Consider the following 24,403-nt stretch of genomic DNA (forward strand, 5'->3'; position numbering starts at 1 on the left):
ATTTTATATGGTAAAGAATGTACCAGTTCACTTTTATAACGAGATTGATCATACACAATTCTTAGTCCTGTCTGCAGCTAATCTTAGATATTCTGTTATCAGATTAAATCCCATGATGATGATCTTGGTTTTCATAAGCCCCCACAATGACAGATCTTTTGATATGCATGGTATTGTCAGGACATTCATCTTTTTGTTTTGGAGAAGAGGCATCTCAGCCATTGGGTCATCTCCCCCGTATTTGATAGATGAAACATGAATATTTATCTCAGGCCTTTCATTCTAAGTACTGTAATATCCGACTTGATCTATCATTTCTTGCTTTGTACCAAGAAAGACTAAGTAATACAGGTTCACTGTTTATTTATTAGCATACCTTTTCCAACATCTAACAATTGAGGTGAGATCAAGAAGTAAGAAGGTGTGATGCCGTAAAAAACTGGGGTTACTGTAGGTGCCTGAGAAACTGGAACCAATGACATTATTAGGTCCTTCTTCCAGCTCTTGCAAGCTATCTACAGATTTCAACTGAGTTAATCATAAATGATTCTGTCCTTAGTGATTACTTTATTGGAGCTGTTAATTAGAAAGTGTTAAGGTAGAAAGTTACCACTTTCCATTTTATACCGGAAATTATGTAGTCATATATGAACAGATCTGGTGATGTAGGGTAGTGTTAGCCACTAACAGACATTGCTTAGAATTCTGCTGTTGTACCCCACATTGTGGCCATTCTGTTTTTCTGGGTCTGGATGTTATACCTGGAATCTTTGTAAAGATATCTTATGAGTAGTCAAACATCAAAGCTTTTCAGTTTTCTTTAATTTTCTCTTATTAAACTGCTTTGTTCTTTCAGATTCTGGCAACAAGTGACGGAAGCTGTACTCAGTGAAGACCATATAACAGCTGCAAATGAGAAGTTTAATTTAGTGGAAGCACAGAGGCAGGCTGCCAAAGAGAGGGTGACTAAGAGTGACAAATGGGTCTGCAACCTATTTCAGCAAGATATGACCACTGGAAAATGGCACTATAAATATACTGAGTGAGTTGTACAGAAAAAGTTATTTATTATTAACAATGCTAGTACCTGAGATATTAACACAACATAGTTATTGATAGAACATGATGTGCTCTGCTCCTATACCAGGAATGCAGATTCATTCGTCACTACTGCCTCTGTAGTGCAATATTAAGATGGTGCTGTACTCCTGAGTGTGCTGCCTTCGGATGAGACAGTAAACAGATGCTTGATTTAGTTGTATCTCAGGTTGATGGAAAGGCTCCCTTGGGTTTTTTCAAAAGAATAAACTGACAATTAAATTTCATTACAAAATTGGAAAAAAAATGCTGAAAAAATTAGTTACATGAGAGACAGAGAGAGAGAGAGGTAGTATAAAAGAAAAACACGCAATGCAACAATGTGCATCAAATTGCAAAAAGAACACATCAACCTAGGTAATTAACTACCCCAAATTTTTGCCATAGCCAAAGAAATACTTTCTTCAAAATAATTGTGCTATCCCGCAGCTTATTCCACAAAACATGGGAACATTAACCATTCCATGATATGCTATAAATAACAGCTGACTAATTTATGTAGAAGTTTAGCATGCAAGGAAAGATATCACACTTTATTCTCATACAGCATCCTTGGAAAAGACACAACAGCCTATTGCAGTATTGAATAAACAGTCTTCATAAGCTTGCAACAACTTGTACACATGAACAATGGTTCCAGGTTCCATGCATCTTACTTCCAAACACAACCATTCACAGACACTTTTATATTTCATGGAATTTTTAGCAGGCAGTCCACATCATGATAGATTTCACAAGAAATCTTCCCACACCAAAACTCCATGAAAATTGCATTGGTAGCACATAGTCTTGAATCCATAAAAGGAAATAAAGTACTTCAGAGATTAATATGGGGAATATTGCATCTTAATAAAAGGATATAAAGTGCTCCAGAGATTAATAGGGGGAATATTGTATCTTAATAAAAGGATATAAAGTACTTCAGAGATTAATACAGGGAATATTGCATCTTATTGAAAGGATATAAAGTGCTTCAGAGATTAATAGGGGAATATTGTATCTTAATAAAAGGATATAAAGTGCTCCAGAGATTAATAGGGGAATATTGTATCTTAATAAAAGAGCAGCACACCGTCCCTACGGTAGCAGAAGTAAGCTTCCAATCCTCAATCTTGGTCTGATACTCATAAATTACACTTAATGGTAAATATTGTTTCACCTTAGAGGCTGCTATTTTTTCCAACAGGAAAGAATATTGGTATAAAGAAGCTTCCCAAGGAAGCTTGTAGGTTGAGTAAAACAGTAACTAATAAACAGAGCAATTTTGCAAAAACAAAGCAAACCAAGAACTAATAACCAAAATTTTGCAGATCAGACAAGGTCAAAAACTTTTAATAAACATTTGTTAAGCGCTTTTGCTCCCCTCAATATCAGAACATCATCAAAACATTTAACATCACAAAAGTTTATACTTAAAAAGGTTAAAGCAAAATCACATGATCAAAAACACTCAATTACTATCACACATATATACATATTAATGATTAGAAGTATATGTTCATAACCTTGCCCTTTTTTTGACTGCAGTAAACAATTAATAGAAATATTTTCATTAATTTCGGGGTTTTAGCTGAATCCAACAAAACTTTCTAGTGAAACTCCCTGGTCTCCAAAAATGTCTTCCAGTCACCTTCCCTAGCAAAGTGATAAACTTTTTCAAGGATAAAAAACACAAATTTGTTAAAATTGGGATACATTATAGAGTGTTTGTATAATGTGTTGGTCAAATCTTGTTTCCTAATCACATAAACATGTTGTCCTTAATGTATTTTGAATTTTAAACACCAAAAGGCACTAAGCAGAGCTGGGGATCCCAAAAAAGTACACTATAAAGCCAGGTCCATAGAAAAGCTTTATTCAATACACTTTTTTTTAAAATAAAACAAAAAAGTCAATAAATTAAGTGCTTTCATCTCTGCTTATTCAGAGACTTCTTCAGAATACCATACCAAGCTATTCAACTGCTTTTATATTATCATTTTGAATAAAATGCATGCCCCCTATTTACTGCACCATACCATCCCAAAGGCACAATCAATTAAATATGTAAATGCATGTCTCATATAGCTCATAAAACACATCAAATAAAATAACACATAAATATTTCTTAAATAAGATTTAGATATTTAAATATTTAAAATCCCGCAACTTTACATATTACTCTTTAAAACATGTTTAAAACCATAAGTAAAATAGTTGAGCTAGCAGCATGACATAAAAGGACAATGGCTGATGCATGAGATAAGATAAAAGATGTTTCACCTTCCTTTTATGAGCCCCAAACCTTATTTATCTAAGGCTGTCAGTTTAAGAAAGCATGACAGTGACAATGAGTTATTTAAGCCTGGCCACTGTGTGGCATTTGTTTTAATTTGCCAAAGTGCCTCATGTTTTTTTAATACTAACATCCAGGGGCCCCCTCTTTTATCTAATTCAAGGGCTTCAATGATGGCAAATTCAAAACTATGGTCCACAAATTCAATACAATGTTTAGCTAATGCATTTTTATCATTTTTATTTTTTATATCCCTCAGATGTACATAAATATGATTTTTTAGCTTCCTCTCCGTTTTTCCTATATAGAAACAAGGGCATTTTAAACAAAATGCACAGTATACTACTTTCTCAGTGTTACATGAACATCTTTTGTTTAATTTTATATTAATGTTATTCACATTAAAAATACAGCCTTCCTTAATGTAAGGACAATAATTACAGGCACCACACTTACTCATATTACCATTCATTGGTCCCTTGGAGGTTATTTCTAAAATATTTTTCAAACACTTACCCCTTCTATAAACAGTAATGGGTCTATCACCTACAGACTCCCTAATTTCTCTATCACTTGTCATTACCATCCAGTTTTTCGAAAGTATATCCACAATACCCTTGCTTGAACTGTTAAATGTTGTAACAAATGCGATGTTAAAGTTATCTTGTGTCACAGGACACCCTCTATCCGAATCTTTAGGTCTATCAACATTCAAACTGTCAATATTACCTACAGCATTACACTTCGGCATAATGTCACCATATTTTTCTTGCTGGTTCAGGAGGGGCAAAAAGTGTCCCCTTTCACGTTTGTTTACTACTTCACCCGTTACATCATTCACAAGAATAGCGGGATACTCCCTGCTTAAAAATATTTCTTTCAAAGTGTCGCACTCATTTAGGAATCTATCAAAGAATCTGACCATTCATGCCACCCTCACAAACTGCCTTTCACCACTGCTTTCTTCTGTTTATAAGGTGGGAACTCTCATAGTGTAAAAAACTATTGGAGTATGTAGCTTTCCTAAAAATCTCAGATGGCAAATCTCAATGGTAAGCAATTAATATACAGACAAATTTCAGTTAGGTGAAACTGCTGGTAGACTTCTTTAAGCATCAAGAAGAAGAAATTAGCACCTTGATAGAGGATAAAGAAAAAGAACTTGAAAGTATGAATTTGTCTGACAATAACTTCATGAAATTGGAGAATTTACAGGATAAGCTAACAGCATATGAAGTTAAGCTAAAAGGCATTAAAAATCAGACATTAATGAGAGATTTTAATGATATACAGAAAGGCCATTTATTTGAATGGCCTAAAGTTAGAAACTTCAATGAGCATCTACAGAAAGAAGATAGAAATCCTGAGCAGAGAGGTACAACTCTGCACACCAATAATAATAACCACAGATCTCGAGATCTTTTGGTTAGTGCACAAGTCCATCACATGGACAGACAAGAGCCTATAGTCAGAACAGTCCTGAAAGGGAGTATTGTCACCAATGAAAATGCTTCTGTTATTGAACAAGAACATGACTTAGATGCAAATATTAATGTCAACAATACCCGTCCTTCTAATAGTACTGGTATCAATGGCCATCCACTAGGAACAATACCTAAGAGAGGAGCACAACATGTTACCATTACAGAGCAGCTCCCGTTTTTAATGATGAACAAAGTCTCTCAAACAGAGATGTAGCTTTGTAAGCAGAGAGAGAAAGAAAAGGAAAGTAACCCAATAATTTCTTTAGTGGTTAATATTTGAACATTCAGCTCACTCACTCTCAGATGGATCTATTAGGGAAAGGTCTCAGCTTTATTCCTGCAACCAAATCTACACATGATGAATTTGCACTGGACCTTAGAATGTTTGGAAGGAATCTTACTTTGAAGTACATTTTTGGGGATGGAAATGATAAATGTCCCATTAAAAGCAATATTATGCTCAAGAAACCAAGCACATTTGTTCCCCTTAACCATCCAGCCATGGATTATTTCATTCATGCCTGTGAAGAGGAGTTAATGAGAACAAGAGTGTCTCAAAAAGAGAAACAGTTTTTCAATCTAACCAAAGAAGAAAATCAGGCACTTAAAGAACTTAAAGAAAGGAATGATATTGTGGTTAAACCTGCTGATAAAGGAGGAGCCATAATGGTAATTGGTGCAATGATGCATGTCCAATGGATGAAAGGATTATTAAGTAATCGAAAGACCTATTCCTTGATTAGTAAGAATAAACTAAATATTATGAAACGGAAGATACAGCAGGTCCTTTATGACATGCTATTGCAAAGAGAGATTAATGAGTATCTGTATGATCTTTTTGTCACTGAGCACCCCACCATACCAACTATCAGTGGATTACCAAAAATTCATAAAGATCTTAAATGTCCACCTTTACAACCAATTGTGGCTGGTAGAGGATGGTTGACGGAATCCATTTCTATATTTATTGAACAAGAACTAAAAAAGATGCTACCTAGGGCCTCTACTATGATTAAAGATACAGCTGAGTTTCTACAACATCTGTATATAGCTCTAGAACATCGTGATGATCTTGAGAGTCTGCTATTGGTAACCCTAGACGTGAATAGTTTATTCACTTCCATACCAAATAATTATGGCATTGAAGCAGTAAGAGAATTTCTAACTGAAGAGAAGGTAGAATCACGTTTGATATGTGATCTTTTTGAAATCGTGTTGGATTATAATGTCTTTACCTATGACAACAGCTACTACTGGCAGAGATGGGGGGTTGCCATGGGCACACCCTGTGCCAATAGTTTTGCAAACTTGGTTTTAACCAACTGGGAGAGAGCTTGGCCCAAGGATGCTAATCACATTTGGAATGAACAGATAATTCTGTACAATCGGTTTGTGGATGACACCTTTATTGTATGGAAGGGCAAAGAAGAAGATTTAAGAAGCTTTGTCAACTTCCTATCATAGACCACTACTTTCCTCAAATTTGATGTAAAAACATCTAGAGAGATGATTGACTTTCTGGATGTGAGATTATTTCTTAATCCGGAAAAGGGAATAGACACTTGCCTTTATAGGAAAGACGTGGCAAAACCACATGCTCCACTTTTCCTGTATGCATCCCAGGCATATTTTCACTAACATTGTTGAAAATCAAATTGCAAGGATTTCAAAGCTATGTACAGAAGAGGCAACCTTTCTCTAGGAAGAAGAGAGGCTTATTAATAATTTCAGCCAATGAGGCTATGGAAAGAGAAGTTTAGAACTAAACAAGACCAGAATTAATGACATACGTAAAGGAAAAGGCAAACTTTTTTATTCCTCTAAGGTTAGAGAAGGTCGAAAGTACACCATCCCTAGCTATACCTAAAAGAACATATCTAACTTAAGGGTCAATTTCACTTACACTATGGACCATGATAATGTATGCCAGGTGATCAAAAAGTTCTGGCCGATTCTAACTTCGGATAAAAAGTTAAAAGAGATTGTTGGAGATAACTCAAGTTTCCTTTTCAAAAATAAAAAGAATCTTAAATGGATTGTATGCTCAAATGATGGGAAATGCACCAACTACGTACATAATAATTCATCAGGAACAAAGAAATGTGGCTTTTGCAAGGTCTGCAATGTAATCAATTGTAGCAACACATTTAAGCATCTGGTTACTAAACAGACATTTGTTTTTCATGGATTAGCTAATTGCCTAACTAGCAATATTGTTTACATAGCTACCTGCACTTCCTGTGCAGCATTCTATGTTGGAAAAACTAATATGAAGCTAAAGGAAAGAATTATCAAACATCATTCTGATATACATAACAGAAAGGAAACAAATTCTCTTTTCCTTCATTTACGTGAGCATGAAGGACATAGCTTTGTTTTCATGGTCATTTCCAAGATACATTTTACTTCTAGAGAAGGAGACCTGACCAATCTAACTGAGAGACAGGAAGCTAAATGGATAATGCGGCTGAGAGCAGACAACCCCCCTGGCCTTAATGGCTGTGTTCCTTTAAAACCCTTTCTTAAAAATAGACAAACAATGAGTTATGCTTATTCATGACTTGCTTTCATTGCCAAAAACGTTAGGTATACTGACTATATACTATATGTATACTCTGATGTCTCAAAGAAGTTGTTGAAATGAAACAAAAAAAAGCGCCCTAAATGACCATTCTTATTTTTATTTTTATTTATTTTCATTTTTTCTCTCAAATCTTGGCTTTTATGCAAAGCTTGTTCTTTTAATTAGAACCCACTGAAAAGATTTTACTATTATCCCTTCTGAAAATATGCCTGAGTCTGTCTTAGAAATGTCAAACTGTCATGTTGTGTTCCAACAATATCTAACGTATGTGGTATGACAGTGTATAAATCTTTAAGTTTATTTATTCTTGTCAGAAAGTCTCAGGAATCCTTACACAAATAAATTTAATTTGTAACAAACCTTTTCAATTTAATATCCAAGAACTTTGCCACTGGCTGTGTGATGGACCTTCGGCCATCCACAATGGGTCACATCAGGGGGTTGTTTAAATCTTTATGCATCTTGGGCAGCCCAAACATAATAAGTATTTTAGGGTGAGTCACATTCACATAGTTAAATTCATCAATAGTTATACTTCCTTCAATAAATAAATCATTAAGCTCACCCCTAACTTTCCTATATGTACCATTTACCTCATTCAGTGAAACCTTTAAATAAGTTGTACCATTCAGTATCGTTTTCATTTTTTCATTATATAAGTTTATGTCCATGATCACAATACCTCCACCTTTGTCAGACTTGATAATTCTCACCTCTTTATTTTTCCACATTTGTTGGCAATTATTCTCTTCTTTAGATATATTATATAAATTATTATTACACTTCTTTTTACCCAAATTACGAAAATCAATTTCACACAGATTTTCAAAAAGCTGTAATGAAGGGGGGAGTGAGGGGGTTATTGGTGCTTGTTATATACTGTGGGTTACTCGTATATTGAACATTATGATACAGAATATTTAAATTCAGTTTTCTAACAAACTGTTTTAAATCCACTATGGTATTACCCAAATCCATAGATTTAGCTGGCACAAAAGACATACCTCTTTCTAGTAGATCACAAATAACCTGATCAGTGCTCACATTAGAAAAATTAAAAACTTTAGAGTCACCATTAGAGTTCAAATGAATGGTGGGATAACAAGGAGGGGGGGGGGTTCACATCCAATTACCTCCGGCCTCGTGCATTGTACCTTAGGCCCCCTCTCATGTTCTCCCTCGAGTTGGGGTATTTGCCCCCTGTCCCCCATTGTATCTGTAAATCCATTGGTTGCATGCTCTCCTAATTGTTCCTTTGCCTGAGGTATTCTGATCACCTTAGGGGTGGAAATTCCTCCTCTTGCTCTAAAAAAACTTCCACTTCATGTGCCTGTACTCTCATATGATTATTAATATTACTCTCCCAATTTGGGGACTTTGGTGGTTCGGGGTAGGCAGAAATATTCTCATATGCTGCCTTGTCCCTGTTTATTTTTCTTGTTTTCCAGTTCTTTATGCTGTTTATTTGGTTCTCAATACTTTTAAAGATCCGGTTATAATCATACATATTAGCTATATGAGCCTCATCCCTTGTAATCTCAGTGTCCAAATAATTTGCCTCAAAAGTCAATGCATCAGTGTCTCTTTGGTTATATTTGACCACCATCTTCATGTATTCAAAATCATGGCAGTCAAACATAACAATCAGTTCTTTATGGAAGGGAGAGTTTGTAACTAGTCCTGTGGGGAAACGCCACATCCTCAAACCTTTTGGCACAATTTTTAGTTTAAGACACTCCTTAAAATATATATTATCTAGCTGAAGCTTCTTAATTTTAAGAAGCAGACTGTCAAGTTTGTGTAATTTGTCAAAATAATCAACAATACTTACAGCTCTGCGAGTGTCTTGTAAGGCAAAAGAAGAGTCCAATTTCAGCCATTCATTCAGAATGAACCATTCATTAAATCCATTCATATTGTTGCGGTTGCGTCTGTTTCAAAATGCTCTCGTACATTTCCAAATGCTGGATTACCTCCCCCTGGTCAAGTTTGTTGTAATCCAGGGTTATTTTTTATTAAAACAACATTTTGGGATGCATTTAAAATGGTCAGCCGCTCCTGCAGCAAGTGTTGGACTGAAGTACTTCCTGGTGACGTCAGGACATTTTCTTCCTGCTCCATTAAAACCACACGTTGAGAAACAGAACCCGATTGGTTCTTCTCTAAACATTCAAGCCATTGAGACAGCCGCTCCAGAGAGAGGAGTTTAATGTGGCTAATTAATTGTTTACTGTTTGGGTAAACAACAAAACTGAGTCCCCTTCTTCAGTGCCTGAAGCCATAAAAATAAAATTCACACACACTATTGGCATTGATGAAATTTCTTATTTAGATGTTAAACTAATAAAAGACAGACAACAAAAAGTTTTTAAATCTGAGATATTTAGGAAAGCCACATACTCTAGTAGTTTTGTACACTATGAGAGTTCCCACCCTTATAAACAGAAGAAAGCGGTGGTGAAAGGGCAGTTTGTGATGGCGGCATAAATGGTCACATTCTTTGATAGATTCCTAAATGAGTGTGACACTTTGAAATAAATGTTTTTAAGCAGAGGGTATCCCGCTATTCTTGTGAATGACGTTATGGTTGAAGTAGTAAGCAAACGTGAAAGGGGACACTTTTTGCCCCTCCTGAACCAGCAAGAAAAATATGGTGACATTATGCCGAAGTGTAATGCTGTAGGTAATATTGACAGTTTGAATGTTGATAGACCTAAAGATTCAGATAGAGGGTGTCCTGTGACACAAGATAACTTTAACATTGCATTTGTTACAACATTTAACAGTTCAAGCAAGGGTATTGTGGATATACTTTCAAATAACTGGATAGTAATGACAAGTAATAAGGAAATTAGGGAGTCTGTTCGTGAGAGACCCATTATTGTTTATAGAAGGGGTAAGTGTTTAAAAAATATTTTAGAAACAACCTCCAAGGAACCAATGCATGGTAAGTGTGGTGCCTGTAAGTATTGTCCTTACATTAAGGAAGGCTGTATTTTTAATGTGAATAACATTAATATAAAATTAAACAAAAATGTTCATGTAACACTGAGAAAGTAGTATACTGTGCATTTTGTTTAAAATGCCCTTGTTTCTATATAGGAAAAACAGAGAGGAAGCTAAAAAATCATATTTATGAACATCTGAGGGATATAAAAAATAAAAATGATAAAAATGCATTAGCTAAACATTGTAGTGAATTTGTGGACCATAGTTTTAAATTTGCCATAATTGAAGCCCTTGAATTAGATAAAAGAGGGGGCCCTGGACGTTAGTATTAAAAAAACATGAGGCACTTTGGCAAATTAAAACAAATGCCACACAGTGGCCAGGCTTAAATAACTCATTGTCATTGTCATGCTTTCTTAAACTGACAGCCTTAGATAAATAAGGTTTGGGGCTCATAAAAGGAAGGTGAAACACATCTTTTATCTTATCTCATGCATCAGTCATTGTCCTTTTATGTAATGCTGCTAGCTCAACTATTTTACTTATGGTTTTAAACATGTTTTTAAGATTAATACATAAAGTTGCAGAATTTTAAATATTTAAATATCTAAATCTTATTTAGGAAATATTTATGTGTTATTTTATTTGATGTGTTTTATGAGATGTATGAGGGATGCATTTACATATTTAATTGATTGTGCCTTTGGGGTGGTCTGGTGCAGTAAATAGGGGGCATGCATTTTATTCAAAATGATAATATAAAAGCAGTTGAATAGCTTGGTATGGTATTCTGAAGAAGTCTATGAATAAGCAGAGATGAAAACACTTCATTTATTGACTTTTTTGTTTTATTTAAAAAAAAAGTGTATTGAATAAAACTTTTCTATGGACCTGGCTTTATAGAGTACTTTTTTGGGATTCCCAGCTCTGCTTAGTGCCTTTTGGTGTTTATTAGTTGTGACTGTGTGCATTATTTTTAATTTTATCCACATAAAAAGTGGGACAGGACAAACAAAGACACAGTGTACTACCTATCTGGTAGTATAATTAAACCTACCATTATCATTAGGAGCTATTGTTTTAGGGTAAGTGCAATATTGGTACCTTCATAGATATGACAACACTGAGCAGGACTACCATATTTTTTCATGCCTCAACCTCCAGCAGAATTATTAATAACCATGACCTTTTCCAGGCTGCGTTTGAGATTAGTACCCATTTTATAAACCACCATGTGTCTATTACCAAACCAGATCTTCATATCAGTGGAAAAAATGGGATCCTAATTTTGTTAAAAATCCCTTTAATACTGTTCATCATAGTACTGTACTGGCAAACAATGGCTCTATAATCATCCTTATCCACCATCTGAGAGACCTTAAATGCATTGTGTTGCCATGTAATAAGTCTAAACTTGTTTTCCTGTCCCTTACAGTTTCATCCCTAAGGCAGTCCACCAATCATTCACTCCATCACAATATTCATTTTCTGCCATTTCTGATGGTAACTGGTGTTATACAGTAAACCACTAGAATAGTTGCCTTTCCTAAAAAATAGTAGAATCATAACACAATCAAAATTTTTATAAATTTTAACATCCAAAAAATGAATATATGTAAGATGATATTCACAATGAAAATGTAAACATTTGGTAGATTCATTGATGTAATTCAAAAATTAATTTAAAGATTCACCAGTGCCATTCCAAATTATAAAAATACCATTGAATTGAAAATGACCATTGTTTCCTACCACCAATTAATTGTCTTAGGAAATACCTCATCAGCCACTGTTTTAAACCTTTTAAGGATACGCTTTTATGATTTTAAATGGTCTGATGAAGTTCTAGTACTGAGAAGAACAAAAGTGCTTAATGAATGTTTATCAAAATTTCTTGACCTGTCTGACCTGCAACATTTTGGTCATTTTTTTTTTAGTTCTTGGTGTGTATTGTTTTTGCATAATTTCTTTGTTTATTAGTTGAGTTAGTTAGATTTTTAAGGAATGAGCTTTTATTATTTTAAATGTTCTGATGAAGTTCCAATATCAAGGGGAACAAAAGCTCTTAATGAATAATTATTAAAATTTCTTGGTCTGTCTGATCTGCAATGTTTTGGTTATTTTTCTGAGTAAAAACAGCATTCAGTAAATAATGTTAAGTGCAATTATGCAAAATAAACTGCAGGACTTGATAAGATGAACCCTCATCTAGCATATGTATTTTTAGAACCTCTAATTTTATGTGGTTAAGATGAGATCTCCAAATAAAACAGCAAAATAAGCATTTTCCAATTAACATGGATGACTGAGCAAACCTGGAAAATGCATAAATATTTTCAATAAAACAATATAAATGAGATAAACCTTCCTTCTAAAGGAAAGTTGAAATATATTCCAAGTAGCAGTCAGGTCATATCCTTGTTTCAGTTATTTTTTCATTGTTGTGTATATATTTCTGCAGGACCAGATCTGTTTTCTGAATACCCCTCCTGCTATTCAACCTTCATTTCCCTGGCATTTAACCTTAAGACTTGCTCCAACTGACTTTGAAGAATCATACAAGTAGGTATCACCACCTGCACCCTAGCTCTGTTTTAAGAAACAATAAAACATCTTCTGCAAATGTAAATGAAGCAAGAAGCTAAACTGACTGATAAATTTGCCATCTGCTAGACATTTCAAACTAGTTGCAGCTACCATGTAGCAGCAGTGTCCAGTGCTATTCACAGGGCAACCTTATTTAATACCATGACTCATCACAACCTCACTTTAAAGATAGGCACTGACAATGGGAATGAAAGTGGAACTGCCATACACAGTGCAGTAGTATTGCATGACTTGGGGTACAAACTTGTGAGATCTAATACGTCCTTCATTCTGGCATGGCTACCATAATAAAATGCCTTTTAGATGTTACAGCTTAAGAGCACCCCTGAAACATATGACAGTACAGGGTATGGCTGCCTGAAAGCTAAAGTATTATGTTAACATGGTGGGTTATAATAATGTGAATATGAAAATGTACTTGAGAAGAAAGAAGCCTTGCTAATCATAAATTTTAAGACTTTAATACCTTAAGGCTTGAATACATAAATTCAATTTGAAGGCTTTGATGTAATCTAATTACATTTTTTCTATGATTGTAGAAAAAAAAGGAAATTCTGTTGGTCCACTAACAGAAAACACAAAGACAGTGGAACAGATTCATGATATAATATAATACCTTATATTGGACTAACATACTCTTTTTATTTAATTGAGCTTTGAAGCTCATGACTTTTATTAGTTAAGTGATTATTTGTTTTTAATTTGCTATATATGTTTTAGCCTTTGGGCTTACAATCAGTATTTTCCTTTGATGTGGTTGGTCTACCTTGGAAGGTCTAAGCTAGACCATTGTGCTATTTTTTTTAATACAGTTCTGTCATATTTATTTATTTTATTTGTCATTACAGCATATACCAACTCAAATACTATGATAAGCTCTTTAAAAAAAAGTGTCTAATGCCATATATATTCATACTGCTGAGAGAATGTAGGACTGGCAACAGTCTCACTTGCAGTATTTTTGCCATAAGTTTATTGTCAACTTGATACAAAGCTATGGGCCTCCATTTAGCCAAATCTAGCTTATCCCCACTCATTCAAAGTCTTGTTGTTTATCTCATTATGATTCCATTCATTTATGAACAATAACATAACTTATCATTAAGCCAAACTGAATGATTTGTAATAGTCATAACCAATGCAGTCTAGCCCAACTTAACCATCTAAAGTGGCAAAGCTAATTCTGCATTGGTAATTTTTTCTGTCATATTTGTAACATCCTGTGAGAGGTTTGTAATGGAAAAGCGAGGTAATGTTTAAAGCTCAACAAAAATACTGGAACTACATGGCAAGCCTTTGCCAATGTGCTACATGCATGATGTCATTCTTAATTGAAATTGTCATACCCTAGGACATAGAAACACTAAGCTGTCTACCCCAAACATGTATTAACTACTTCCTGTTTGCCATGAACTAGACAGTGTTGTCTCCATAAAAATCTTTGAGTTTCAAAAGATTAGCTCAAAATAAATCCCTTACTACTTTGTGCCTCTCCAGTTTTTTCACATCCCTCATCCACTTGCAAAAAGCAAAAAATAGAGCCAGTGCTTCTTTTTCCGTTTGATCCACCAGTTACTCCAACAGGTATATTGGGGACAAAGGACTAAATATCAATTTGCCATGAAGAATCAATGTCAGTATGGAGCCCAAGTACTCTGCAGTAAATTGTATTTATTTTTGGAAATTCTTTTACCACATCATATTGCTTCCACCTTTATACTAAAATATCTAATAATTTGTTTTATTTTTATTTATTTATGCTTGTTTACTGAGGTAGAGCACTGAACAAAGAAAAAAAGGGAAAAACAAAAGGGGCTGTATTTGCATATATATGGGTAAGTCTTATAGGTAGGGGGATATTCTTACGTAAAAAGAAAAAAACTGGAGCAGTAAAGAAAAATCAGTGTAGTTTAGATGATGTGGTCAGAGGTATTCCAATTCCAGTTGCTTAGATTAAATAGATATGGCCTGAATTGAAGTCTAAATTTGGAGTAGATGGGGAGTTCCTTTAGGATGGGGGATTGTCCTATTTTTGGGCTAGTATATAGAAACTGTGATTAGTGCAGTGAAATTTTTTCTTGGTCAGAAAAAAAAAATCAGCATGTAACATGCTATGATACAGTTCTTGCAAGCATAATAAACAAAATATTCAATTTCTAAGTGATGTACCCCCTGACAAAATATGAAGAGCCCAGGTCCTTCGAGATGAGATTGTGTCAACTTGCAAATGTATTCCCACACTAGCATATTCCAGGTATGCTTATTAGGTGAACATCTAATATCATGTTGAAATTTCCTCTTCAAATACTTTGAATTAATTTGAATAACCAAACTCCTCCTTTTCCTCCCATAATCTTTTTCCCCGTCTTAAAACTTCTTTCAGTCTCTCTTCTCTTGATAACACCAGTATCTATGCAGACTCCACTACAAAACTTCTAGGAATCACTATTGATGACCAACTGAAATTTGACCATCACATACTACAGTCCATCAAAAAGACCAATCAAAAACTAGTTTTGCTGTATAGACATAAAACATTATTAACTAACACCGCTAGGACCTCACTTCCACTAGTCTATCTTCTCCCTTACCTACTCTATGCTTCCCCTATATTAACATACATCCAAGCAAATATCCTAACCAAACTAGAACAAACTTACAACCAGATAACCAGATTTGCCTGTAATCTCCCCTACAAATCCTATCACTGCCTTACACTAAAAAAACTTCAGTGGCTTGAGTTCCCACAACTACTCCAACTTTCACAGCTACAAATTGCACATTCTCTTTTCTACAAACCTGAAAACTGTCCCTCCCTGTCCACCCTCTTATCCCTCTACAAACCTGTACAATCTCTCTGTAACACTGACCAAGTACTACTGCACACCCACAAGTCCAACAAAACTATTGGCAGGTTACTTTATAAATGTTCCATATCTCAAACCTGGAACAAACTCCCATCTAAAATACGATATATCCAATCTTCACTCCTGTTCAAAAAATAACTGAAAAAAATACCTAGCCAACTCTCCCTCCTGCAACTGCCACCACCCCACCTAATCTACCACTACCACACCAGAACTATTCCCTTCATACATTATATATACTTACAATCCTGTGAATCCATAGCTACACCATTGAGCACTCTTAAAACTAAACTTTCCTCCTAACCTATTTTACCTCTTATTTCCCCTGGTCACCCAAACTCTTTCTTCCTCATTTCCTTCTCTCCACTGTATCTATCTTTACGGGTTCCTATCACGTAGTCAAACTTTTAAAAGTTCGAACCACATATGGTCGAGACCATACGTTTGAATTTGTAAAAGTTCAAGCGTTTGAATGGAAATCTCCATAAGCAGAGGTTTCCATTCACTTCAATGTGTGCTATCTCAGAGTTGGTATATTTAAGTAGCGGGGGGTGTGGGGGTACAGGGGGATTGCCCCCTGCTTACAACAATTTATTTTGTTGTCCGTTGTTTTTTTGTTTGGTTGGTTTTTTTACGTAGTCAAAGTTCTGTAACTTCGAACACAATGGTTCGACCATTAGGTGTTCGGAGTTACTGAACGTCGACTATGTGATATAGGCAATGTAAGGTCACTAGTAAACGAAAAAAATTGCCCAAACACCACAAGGGAAGCCCGCAACTCTGCTGGAAACTCAGAATATTTATTGCAGTACAAAAGTAGAAATAACGCTGTTATCCAATGTTGATCACAGTCTTCGTCAGAATCAATACAAAACAAACAGTTGAAAGTAATTCTGAATATATACCCTATCTAATTAGCTAATTAATTGTCAATCAGTTAAATCAGTTTAAAACCAACAAGCATTTCTTCCAAAAGAACATACAGGGAAACACTTGTTTCTAAACCCAATACTAAAAAGATGATAAAAAGTAATAATAGCTACCTTTGTACTTACCCACCAAAGTCACTAGGTGGCAACACTATCCCACTCATTTATTTACATATACTTTTACTGCCTTGGAGTTTTGTAAAACTATCTAGTGTGTTTTAATTTTGTATATAGTATAATGAAGTACAAGTGCCTAATTAATTTTATAATTAACAATATGTATTTATTGTGCTTCACATATATTTTTAACATTAAATTTGGATAGCTATTATTACTTTTATCATCTTTTTAGTATTGGGTTTAGAAACAAGTGTTTCCCTGTATGTTCTTTTGGAAGAAATGCTTGTTGGTTTTAAACTGATTTAACTGATTGACAATTAATTAGCTAATTAGATAGGGTATATATTCAGAATTACTTTCAACTGTTTGTTTTGTATTGATTCTGACGAAGACTGTGATCGAAAACGTATTTGGATAACAGCGTTATTTCTACTTTTGTACTGCAATAAATATTCTGAGTTTCCAGCAGAGTTGCGGGCTTCCCTTGTGGTGTTTGGGCAATTTTTTTTGTTTACTATGTGATATAGACCCTATCTTTACCACCTCTCCTTCCACTCTACCCACTATAACTGACACATCTGCCACTCTTGGCTATTCTCTGTCTCTTCAATTATTCTTCACTCTTCTCTAAACTCCACTTACTATGCTTCTATTTTGCTCCACCAACTCTACCTCTATCATTTTGTTGTTGCACATGCACAAAATGCATATTTTTAATTATTTCTATAAGGCATTAATGTTGTTACTCACATGTCTCTTTATCTTGCCCTTTTTAATGTTCCTAAACTTGCAATGTAACTTGGTTTGGTTATGATATATGTGTATTATTTTTAGCATCATCTTTTTTATCATGTGTTTGTGGAGCTTTGTTGATACTTTTACTGATTATCTACAGGGCATTAATGTTGTTATTCATGTCTTTTTATCTTGCCCTTTTTATGTTTTTAAACTTGCAATGTAACTTGGCTTTGTTATGATATATGTGTATTATTTTTGGCATCACCTTTTTTATCATGTGTTTGTGGAGTTTTGTTGATACTTTTACTGATTATCTACAGGGCATTAATGTTGTTATTCATGTCTTTTTATCTTGCCCTTTTTATGTTTTTAAACTTGCAGTGTAACTTGGCTTTGTTATGATATATGTGTATTATTTTTTGGCATCATCTTTTTTATCATGTGTTTGTGGAGTTTTTCTCCTCAGGTCTCCACTGAAAATGGGCCTCCAGCCCAGTGGACTAACCCAGTTAACAAAGGACAAATACATAAATAAATGAATAACTTGTCTAAGAACAAATTTCTCTCCACTGGTACATAAGAGTTATAATAAGGGACAATATGAAACATCTGGATCATGTTAGAAACATCAATAATAATATTTCTTCCTGAAAAGACATCTGTAACCTTTTTTTCAGTTAAGTTTTATTAATTTAACATATGTACAAGATTTAAAATAAAGAAAGGTGCATTATAGTCAATGTATTATATACATAACATGTTATAACAATCAGAGGATGCAAAATATCTCCAGTTTAATATTTTTTATACTTAGATATTAACAATTCCCACTTATCACAGCACTTTGAATTCATACTATAAATTACAGATCTTTGTTTCAAAGTTATTTTTTCTTTTGCACATAGATTTGTGGCTAGATCAAGAAAATCTTAATAACATACATATTACATCAGATTTCCATTTCCTAGTAATAATTTTTCCTGCCATAGCTATTAGACTCCAAAACATTGCATATTGTTTAGTAGTTACTGCAGTTGGTACAAGAACATTAGTTAAGATTGTTGTTCTTAATAATTGTCTGTCTTTAATCCCTTAAAAAGTTACTAGTCTTATAAAATACATCCAACCAATCTGCCTTAATATTTTTTACATATCCAATAGTATATAATATTTGTTTTTATTAAACTTTGAAATCCTATCTGGCATAACAAAACTCTATATAGGCATTTCCATAAGAATAATTTCCAATGCAGACTTGATAACATTTATACATTTTAACATTAAACATGTATTCTTTCAACTTTTCATTCAAGTCATTTAAATTATTGACTTCTAAATATTACCAGTAATTTTTGTCATAGTTGTTATTATTGACTAAAATTAGTTTGTACAGTTTGATAAGCTGCTGTTACTAGAAATATCCCCTTTAATGATGAAATTTATATATCCATAAAATTTTGGAATCATTTTTTCTCATTTTAATTTTAAAAAATAAATAACTATTTAATGTATCTCTAATTAAACTTACTACTAATGTATGACAAACATCTAAGTCACTTGTGTTTAATATATCTTAAATAGATTTGACAATATCTTTGACCAAGTACTTATCCTAGAAAATAATATAATTATTGTTTAATGCCTCCATATTGGAAATAATATGGTTTTCTATGAATCCTGTTGTAAAAGCGATAGGGAAGAGTAAACATGTCTATTTTGTTCAGTAATGATGCTCTATAAATATCATTTCTAAAAGTCCTCAATACTGTTTGCATGTAAAAGAGTCCAATGTTATATTTAGATTTTTATCTACAATCCTTTTGAGTAACCATATAAATGGATTATTGATACTCCTTAATTTGTTTAAATCAGTAGATTTATACGTGGTTATTATTTGTTCATGAATATTTTTCTGACTAGTGTAATTAGTATTTAATCATAGTATTATCATATTAAGGACTGCTGGTAGTGCATATGATTCTAAATCTGGAAAAAAATGATTTCTCTAAATTCCTATAACCTATGATTTTTATATGAAGTTCTTTGCCAGAAAACCGTAAAAAGGAAACCAATATTTTCCATTTTTCTTATTAATGTTTTTCCAGGCATTAAAGCTTTAGATTGAAATAAATGTAAGAGTTTTGGTAATATAATCATTTTGATGAGTGCTAATTATTTTTTCAAAGTGAAACGTCATAATTCCATTGTTTAGCTAACAAAGTTATTTCTCAATTATTTTTAAGAACAAAGTTAACCAATTGATTAATAACAATTTAAATTGTAATTCCCAAATATCTTATCTCTTGTTTGTCCCAATTATACTTTATTTGTTAACATAGATTTCAGTGTTACTACAATAGCTTCTGATTTATCATTATTAAATTTCATTAATGACATCTTTTGAAATAATTAATCTTCTTTGTTTAACTCATATATAGAATTTTTATATATCCTGTTGTTAACAACACATCATCAGCCAAAACCTGGATTTCAGTATGAATATTATCACTTTTATTAAAACGTTCATTTTTTTCATTTAATCTAAGACTAATCTAATACTATTGGCAAATAATTATATGCCCAATGTAAACATAAAAGGTAATAGAGGACAATCTTGTTTGTTCCTTAATGTAGTTAAATACTGAGAAATATATAGTACTACTGTGATATATGCTTTAGCTTCAACATATGTATGTATGTATATATGTGTGTATATATATATATATATATATATATATATATATATATATATATATATATATATATATATATATATATATATATAAACAATCTGGAAATTCAAAGGTCATTAAAGTTTTAAATAAGTAATTCCAATCAGTAAATCACGTCCTCTCTCTATATCTAATCATATTAATGCATTTTTTCTTTTGATTTTTTACTAACTCTAGGAAATTTATTATTCTTTTTATTATCAAAAGATAGTCTATTAATGAAACATGTTGGGTCTTTATTAATAACCATATCCATAATAGCCTTTAGTCTACTGGGCAATATAGGTGCAGTATATATGATGAGACTTTCTTTTCATTTTTTTGCATAATTCCATAAACTATCTTGCAGCATCATAGGTACATTTTCATTACATACATAACCAATCAGAGTAAACTATTGTCTTAGAGATAGAATTGTGATGCCAGTTGTAATTTTACTTATAGCTTACTGACAGGAAACTGGTAACTATATATAACCAAGAATATTATAGCCAACAGTTATAAAAAAGGCAACTCTGAGGCTTAAACTTTGGTGACGCTGACAGTAAATATAACTAGCCATATAAAGTGTGAATAGCTGATTAGTACAATTACTACATCAACTATAGCAGGCAATAACAGCAAATATATTGATACTATAGTATATTAACACATACTTCTTGAGCATCACAGAGAAAAGTGAAATACAACAGGATTTGATCATTTAGCTAAAACTAAATATTTAATTATACCATTATCAGGCAAGTGCAGGCAGGTGATGAAGTAAAAAAGTGCAGTTGTAAGACTCTTCTGCTGCATATACATGATTTACTGTTTGCCAGTACTCTGCAATCTCAGGGGGTATGAGACTCTCCAATGTCTGGTGATAGACTTTTTACAAGCCAAGTGTATGATGCCAATCACAATATACTCCATGACATGGCAAATATTACTTATTTGTTTGCATGATAGAATAAACCCCTCTAATTTATACCAAAAGGAAGCCCAAAGAACCTGTATTCTGGACCAACTCCAGAAAATGTGTTCCCATGTAGGAGCTGCCAGGGGCTGAATACACCACCAAGAAGTACAGCTAGTGACATGAATATTATCAGGTAACATTTTAGAAGTTATAAATGACTTATGAAGAGATTTCCAAGCAAAAGTTCTCCATGTACTTGAGAAAGTGACTCAGATAGGAGATTGAAGAACACTTTTAATCTTTTCATCTGCTGTTAAATTTCTCTTTTTTTCCTTATTTTGGGGTCAGAGATATTAAGGAGTATTTCTAGGAATGTGGAATACAATTGGAAGTTTGAACTACAAGATAAACTTCACCTAATAATCCAATTATATTAGAGGGAAACGTTTATACATTTCTGCACTTAAACCATCCAGACCTGGAGATTTTCCATTTGTATATTTCTAATAGTTTATTTTATTTCACATAGTGATATTGGCTTCTTTATTATTGATATTTGTTGCTCAGTTAATTAATTTGTAATATTTTCCAAATATCATTAATTAATACATTATCTTTTATTTAAATCTGCATGATAATTTTTAAATATGTGATGTATCTGTTCAATATCTGAAGATTCATTTGTTGTTAAATTATTTATTAGATTGTTTATATGATTTTACCTATTTATTTGTATTCTTTTGTTAGTTTATGCATTTTAGGAGTCATTGCATAACTATGAAGTTTATTTTTTTTTCTAAAGCTATTTCAGTTTTATGATTTAATATATTTTGATACTGTGTTCTTAATTTCATGATATTATTTAAATTATATGTTTTCATTTTTTGTTGTTTAAGTTTAGCTTTATGTACCTCTTCTTCAATTTTTAATAGTTCTCTATCCCAGTCTTTCATTTTTGTATGAGATCAGACCATCATGGTATTACTTATGTGAATCTCATAAAATAATTTTATTTACTGAGTCATTATTGTTAAACATGAATTATTAATTTAACTGTTTAATAAGATGCTTTTTACATTCCTTTAAAGTGGTCATATCAGAAGAAATTGTTAAATTAATTAAGAATTTCTACTATTCGTTGTTATATTCAAACCTATGATCAGATATGGGGCAAGGCACAACTTTGAAAGGATCAACTTATTTAAGAAATCCTGAGAAAAATAAATTCTGTCTATTTGGTCCGAGTTCCATGAACATAAGAATAATGTGTGAAGTTAGATTAGTTATTTTCTGCAACTAATCTTATATCATTTAGATCAATATTCACTGTCCATTTATGTGAAACTTTACCTGAGGCATGGAACTATTGCCTGATTTGTCCAGAATGCACTTAGCAGCAAAAAATACCTTTCAAGATGATCTTTAGCTCCTTTTGTACCAATTCATGGGATTCAAAAAATAAAACAAAACTAAACTGTAAAGTTTGTTACAGTAGTGAATCATTATTATTATACAGTATGTTCCTTTTGCATAATTATACTCATTAATAATTCTAGGCATAATCTAAGATTTTTTTCAGAGTACAGCTGCACCTTTTTTATTTTAATGAAGATGAGGTAATTGTTCCATAACTTGTTGGGATATATTGGAGATAAATTTTATTACTTATTATTTTTGCCCTTCTGAGATAATGTCAATTATAAGTACTTCCTTTTCAAATATTAATACAACTTTACCAAATCTTAATTCTAAAATTAAACTATTACTAACTAAAATTAACTTATTTACAAAGTAACAATATATGTCTGTTATAGTTTGTAATCTGCCTACCCAAGTAGATTTCCTAAACTAAACATCTTTGCACAAATATTTAAAATCAACACATCAAATCAGTACTGTAACTACAATAAACAGTTGAAATTCTAAAACTTTACTTATTGAAAACTTAGTATATAATCAGGATATTTGAACTGTTTAACAACATGTAGTTAGAATTACAAGAGAGAGCACCATTGTCCATGCATTTATATTAGCATTTATTAATAACTTTGTACATTAAAATAATGCTGTTTCAATTGCTAACTCATAAAAAAATGATTTATAACATCTGAAACAAGATATTAAGAGTTAATAAAACTTTATCATTTAGTGTTTACCTATTCTTATAGTCCTTAAAAAATAGTAACAATGTGGTTATGACTTCAGCAACATTATATGATTTTCATTCAGTCAAAGTGCCCCTATATGAATCTTTGCAGTTCAGTATAGAAATTAAGCTCTACTAATCCTCATCCCCTAACATTATTGTATGCCAGTGATACAGTCCAGAATTTGGGTCTATATCAGTCCGTCGAAACGGCTGATGATTGAATAACAGATGTTTGAACTGTGAAGTTCGAACACTGATTATTGCAAAGCCGCGGAACACCGAATTCTTTCCCAGGGAAAAATTTGGTGGGCCATTTCTGTGGCTTCGTGATTATCAGGACTGTGGTGTGAAGTTACAGGTCAGGTTCAGGTAAGTGTGCGACTGTGTGGACATTAGGGTTAGGGCGCAGGTTAGGTGAGTTAGGGTTAGGGCGCGGGTAAGGTGGGTGTGCGGTAGTGATAGACTTTAGGGTTAGGGCGGGATAGGTGAGTTAGGGTTAGGGTGCGGGTCAGGTGAGTGTGCAATAGTGACGGACCTTAGGGTTAGGGTTTGGGTTAAGGTAAGTGGATAGATAGTAGTGTATGTACAGTTTAGTGTAGGGTTAGATTTAGGATTTTAAGTGCTTGTGTGTGGATTGCTGTTTTTTTGGTGTGCTTGTGTTGTGTGTGTGTTTCTTGGAACAGCGATTTTTTTACCTGGGAAAAAAAAATCGTTGTTCTAAGACTTTGTGGTTAGAAGTTCGAACATATGGTGTTCGAACTTCAGCCGTTTCGGTGAACTGATATAGACCCCTAGAATTTATGTATTTCTTGAATTAGTATATAAATCTTGCCAAACACAAGGAAATGATTATATAAAATAATCTAGGAAACAGAGTCACATATTTCATCAACATTATTTTTTCAATATATGGTTAAATACTTGCATAACTTCAGGTAATCTTCTTGTATGTGGGTGTTAAGATTAGACT

The 24,403-nt window shown here is 33.1% G+C and overlaps 1 protein-coding gene across 1 annotated transcript in view; it reads left to right on the forward strand.

Moving 5' to 3' along the window:
* LOC122814267 (oxysterol-binding protein-related protein 8-like) overlaps positions 1 to 24,403 on the forward strand; it is a 716,151-nt gene that overhangs the window by 640,718 nt on the left and 51,030 nt on the right. The window contains exon 15 of the mRNA XM_044086861.1: positions 857 to 1,042. Coding sequence (XP_043942796.1) covers positions 857 to 1,042 — 186 coding nt within the window. The remainder of the gene's footprint in view (positions 1 to 856; positions 1,043 to 24,403) is intronic.

This window comes from Protopterus annectens, chromosome 10.part0 (genome assembly GCF_019279795.1).
Source record: "Protopterus annectens isolate FY-2018-M chromosome 10.part0, PAN1.0, whole genome shotgun sequence".
NCBI classification, from domain to species: Eukaryota; Metazoa; Chordata; order Ceratodontiformes; family Protopteridae; genus Protopterus; species Protopterus annectens.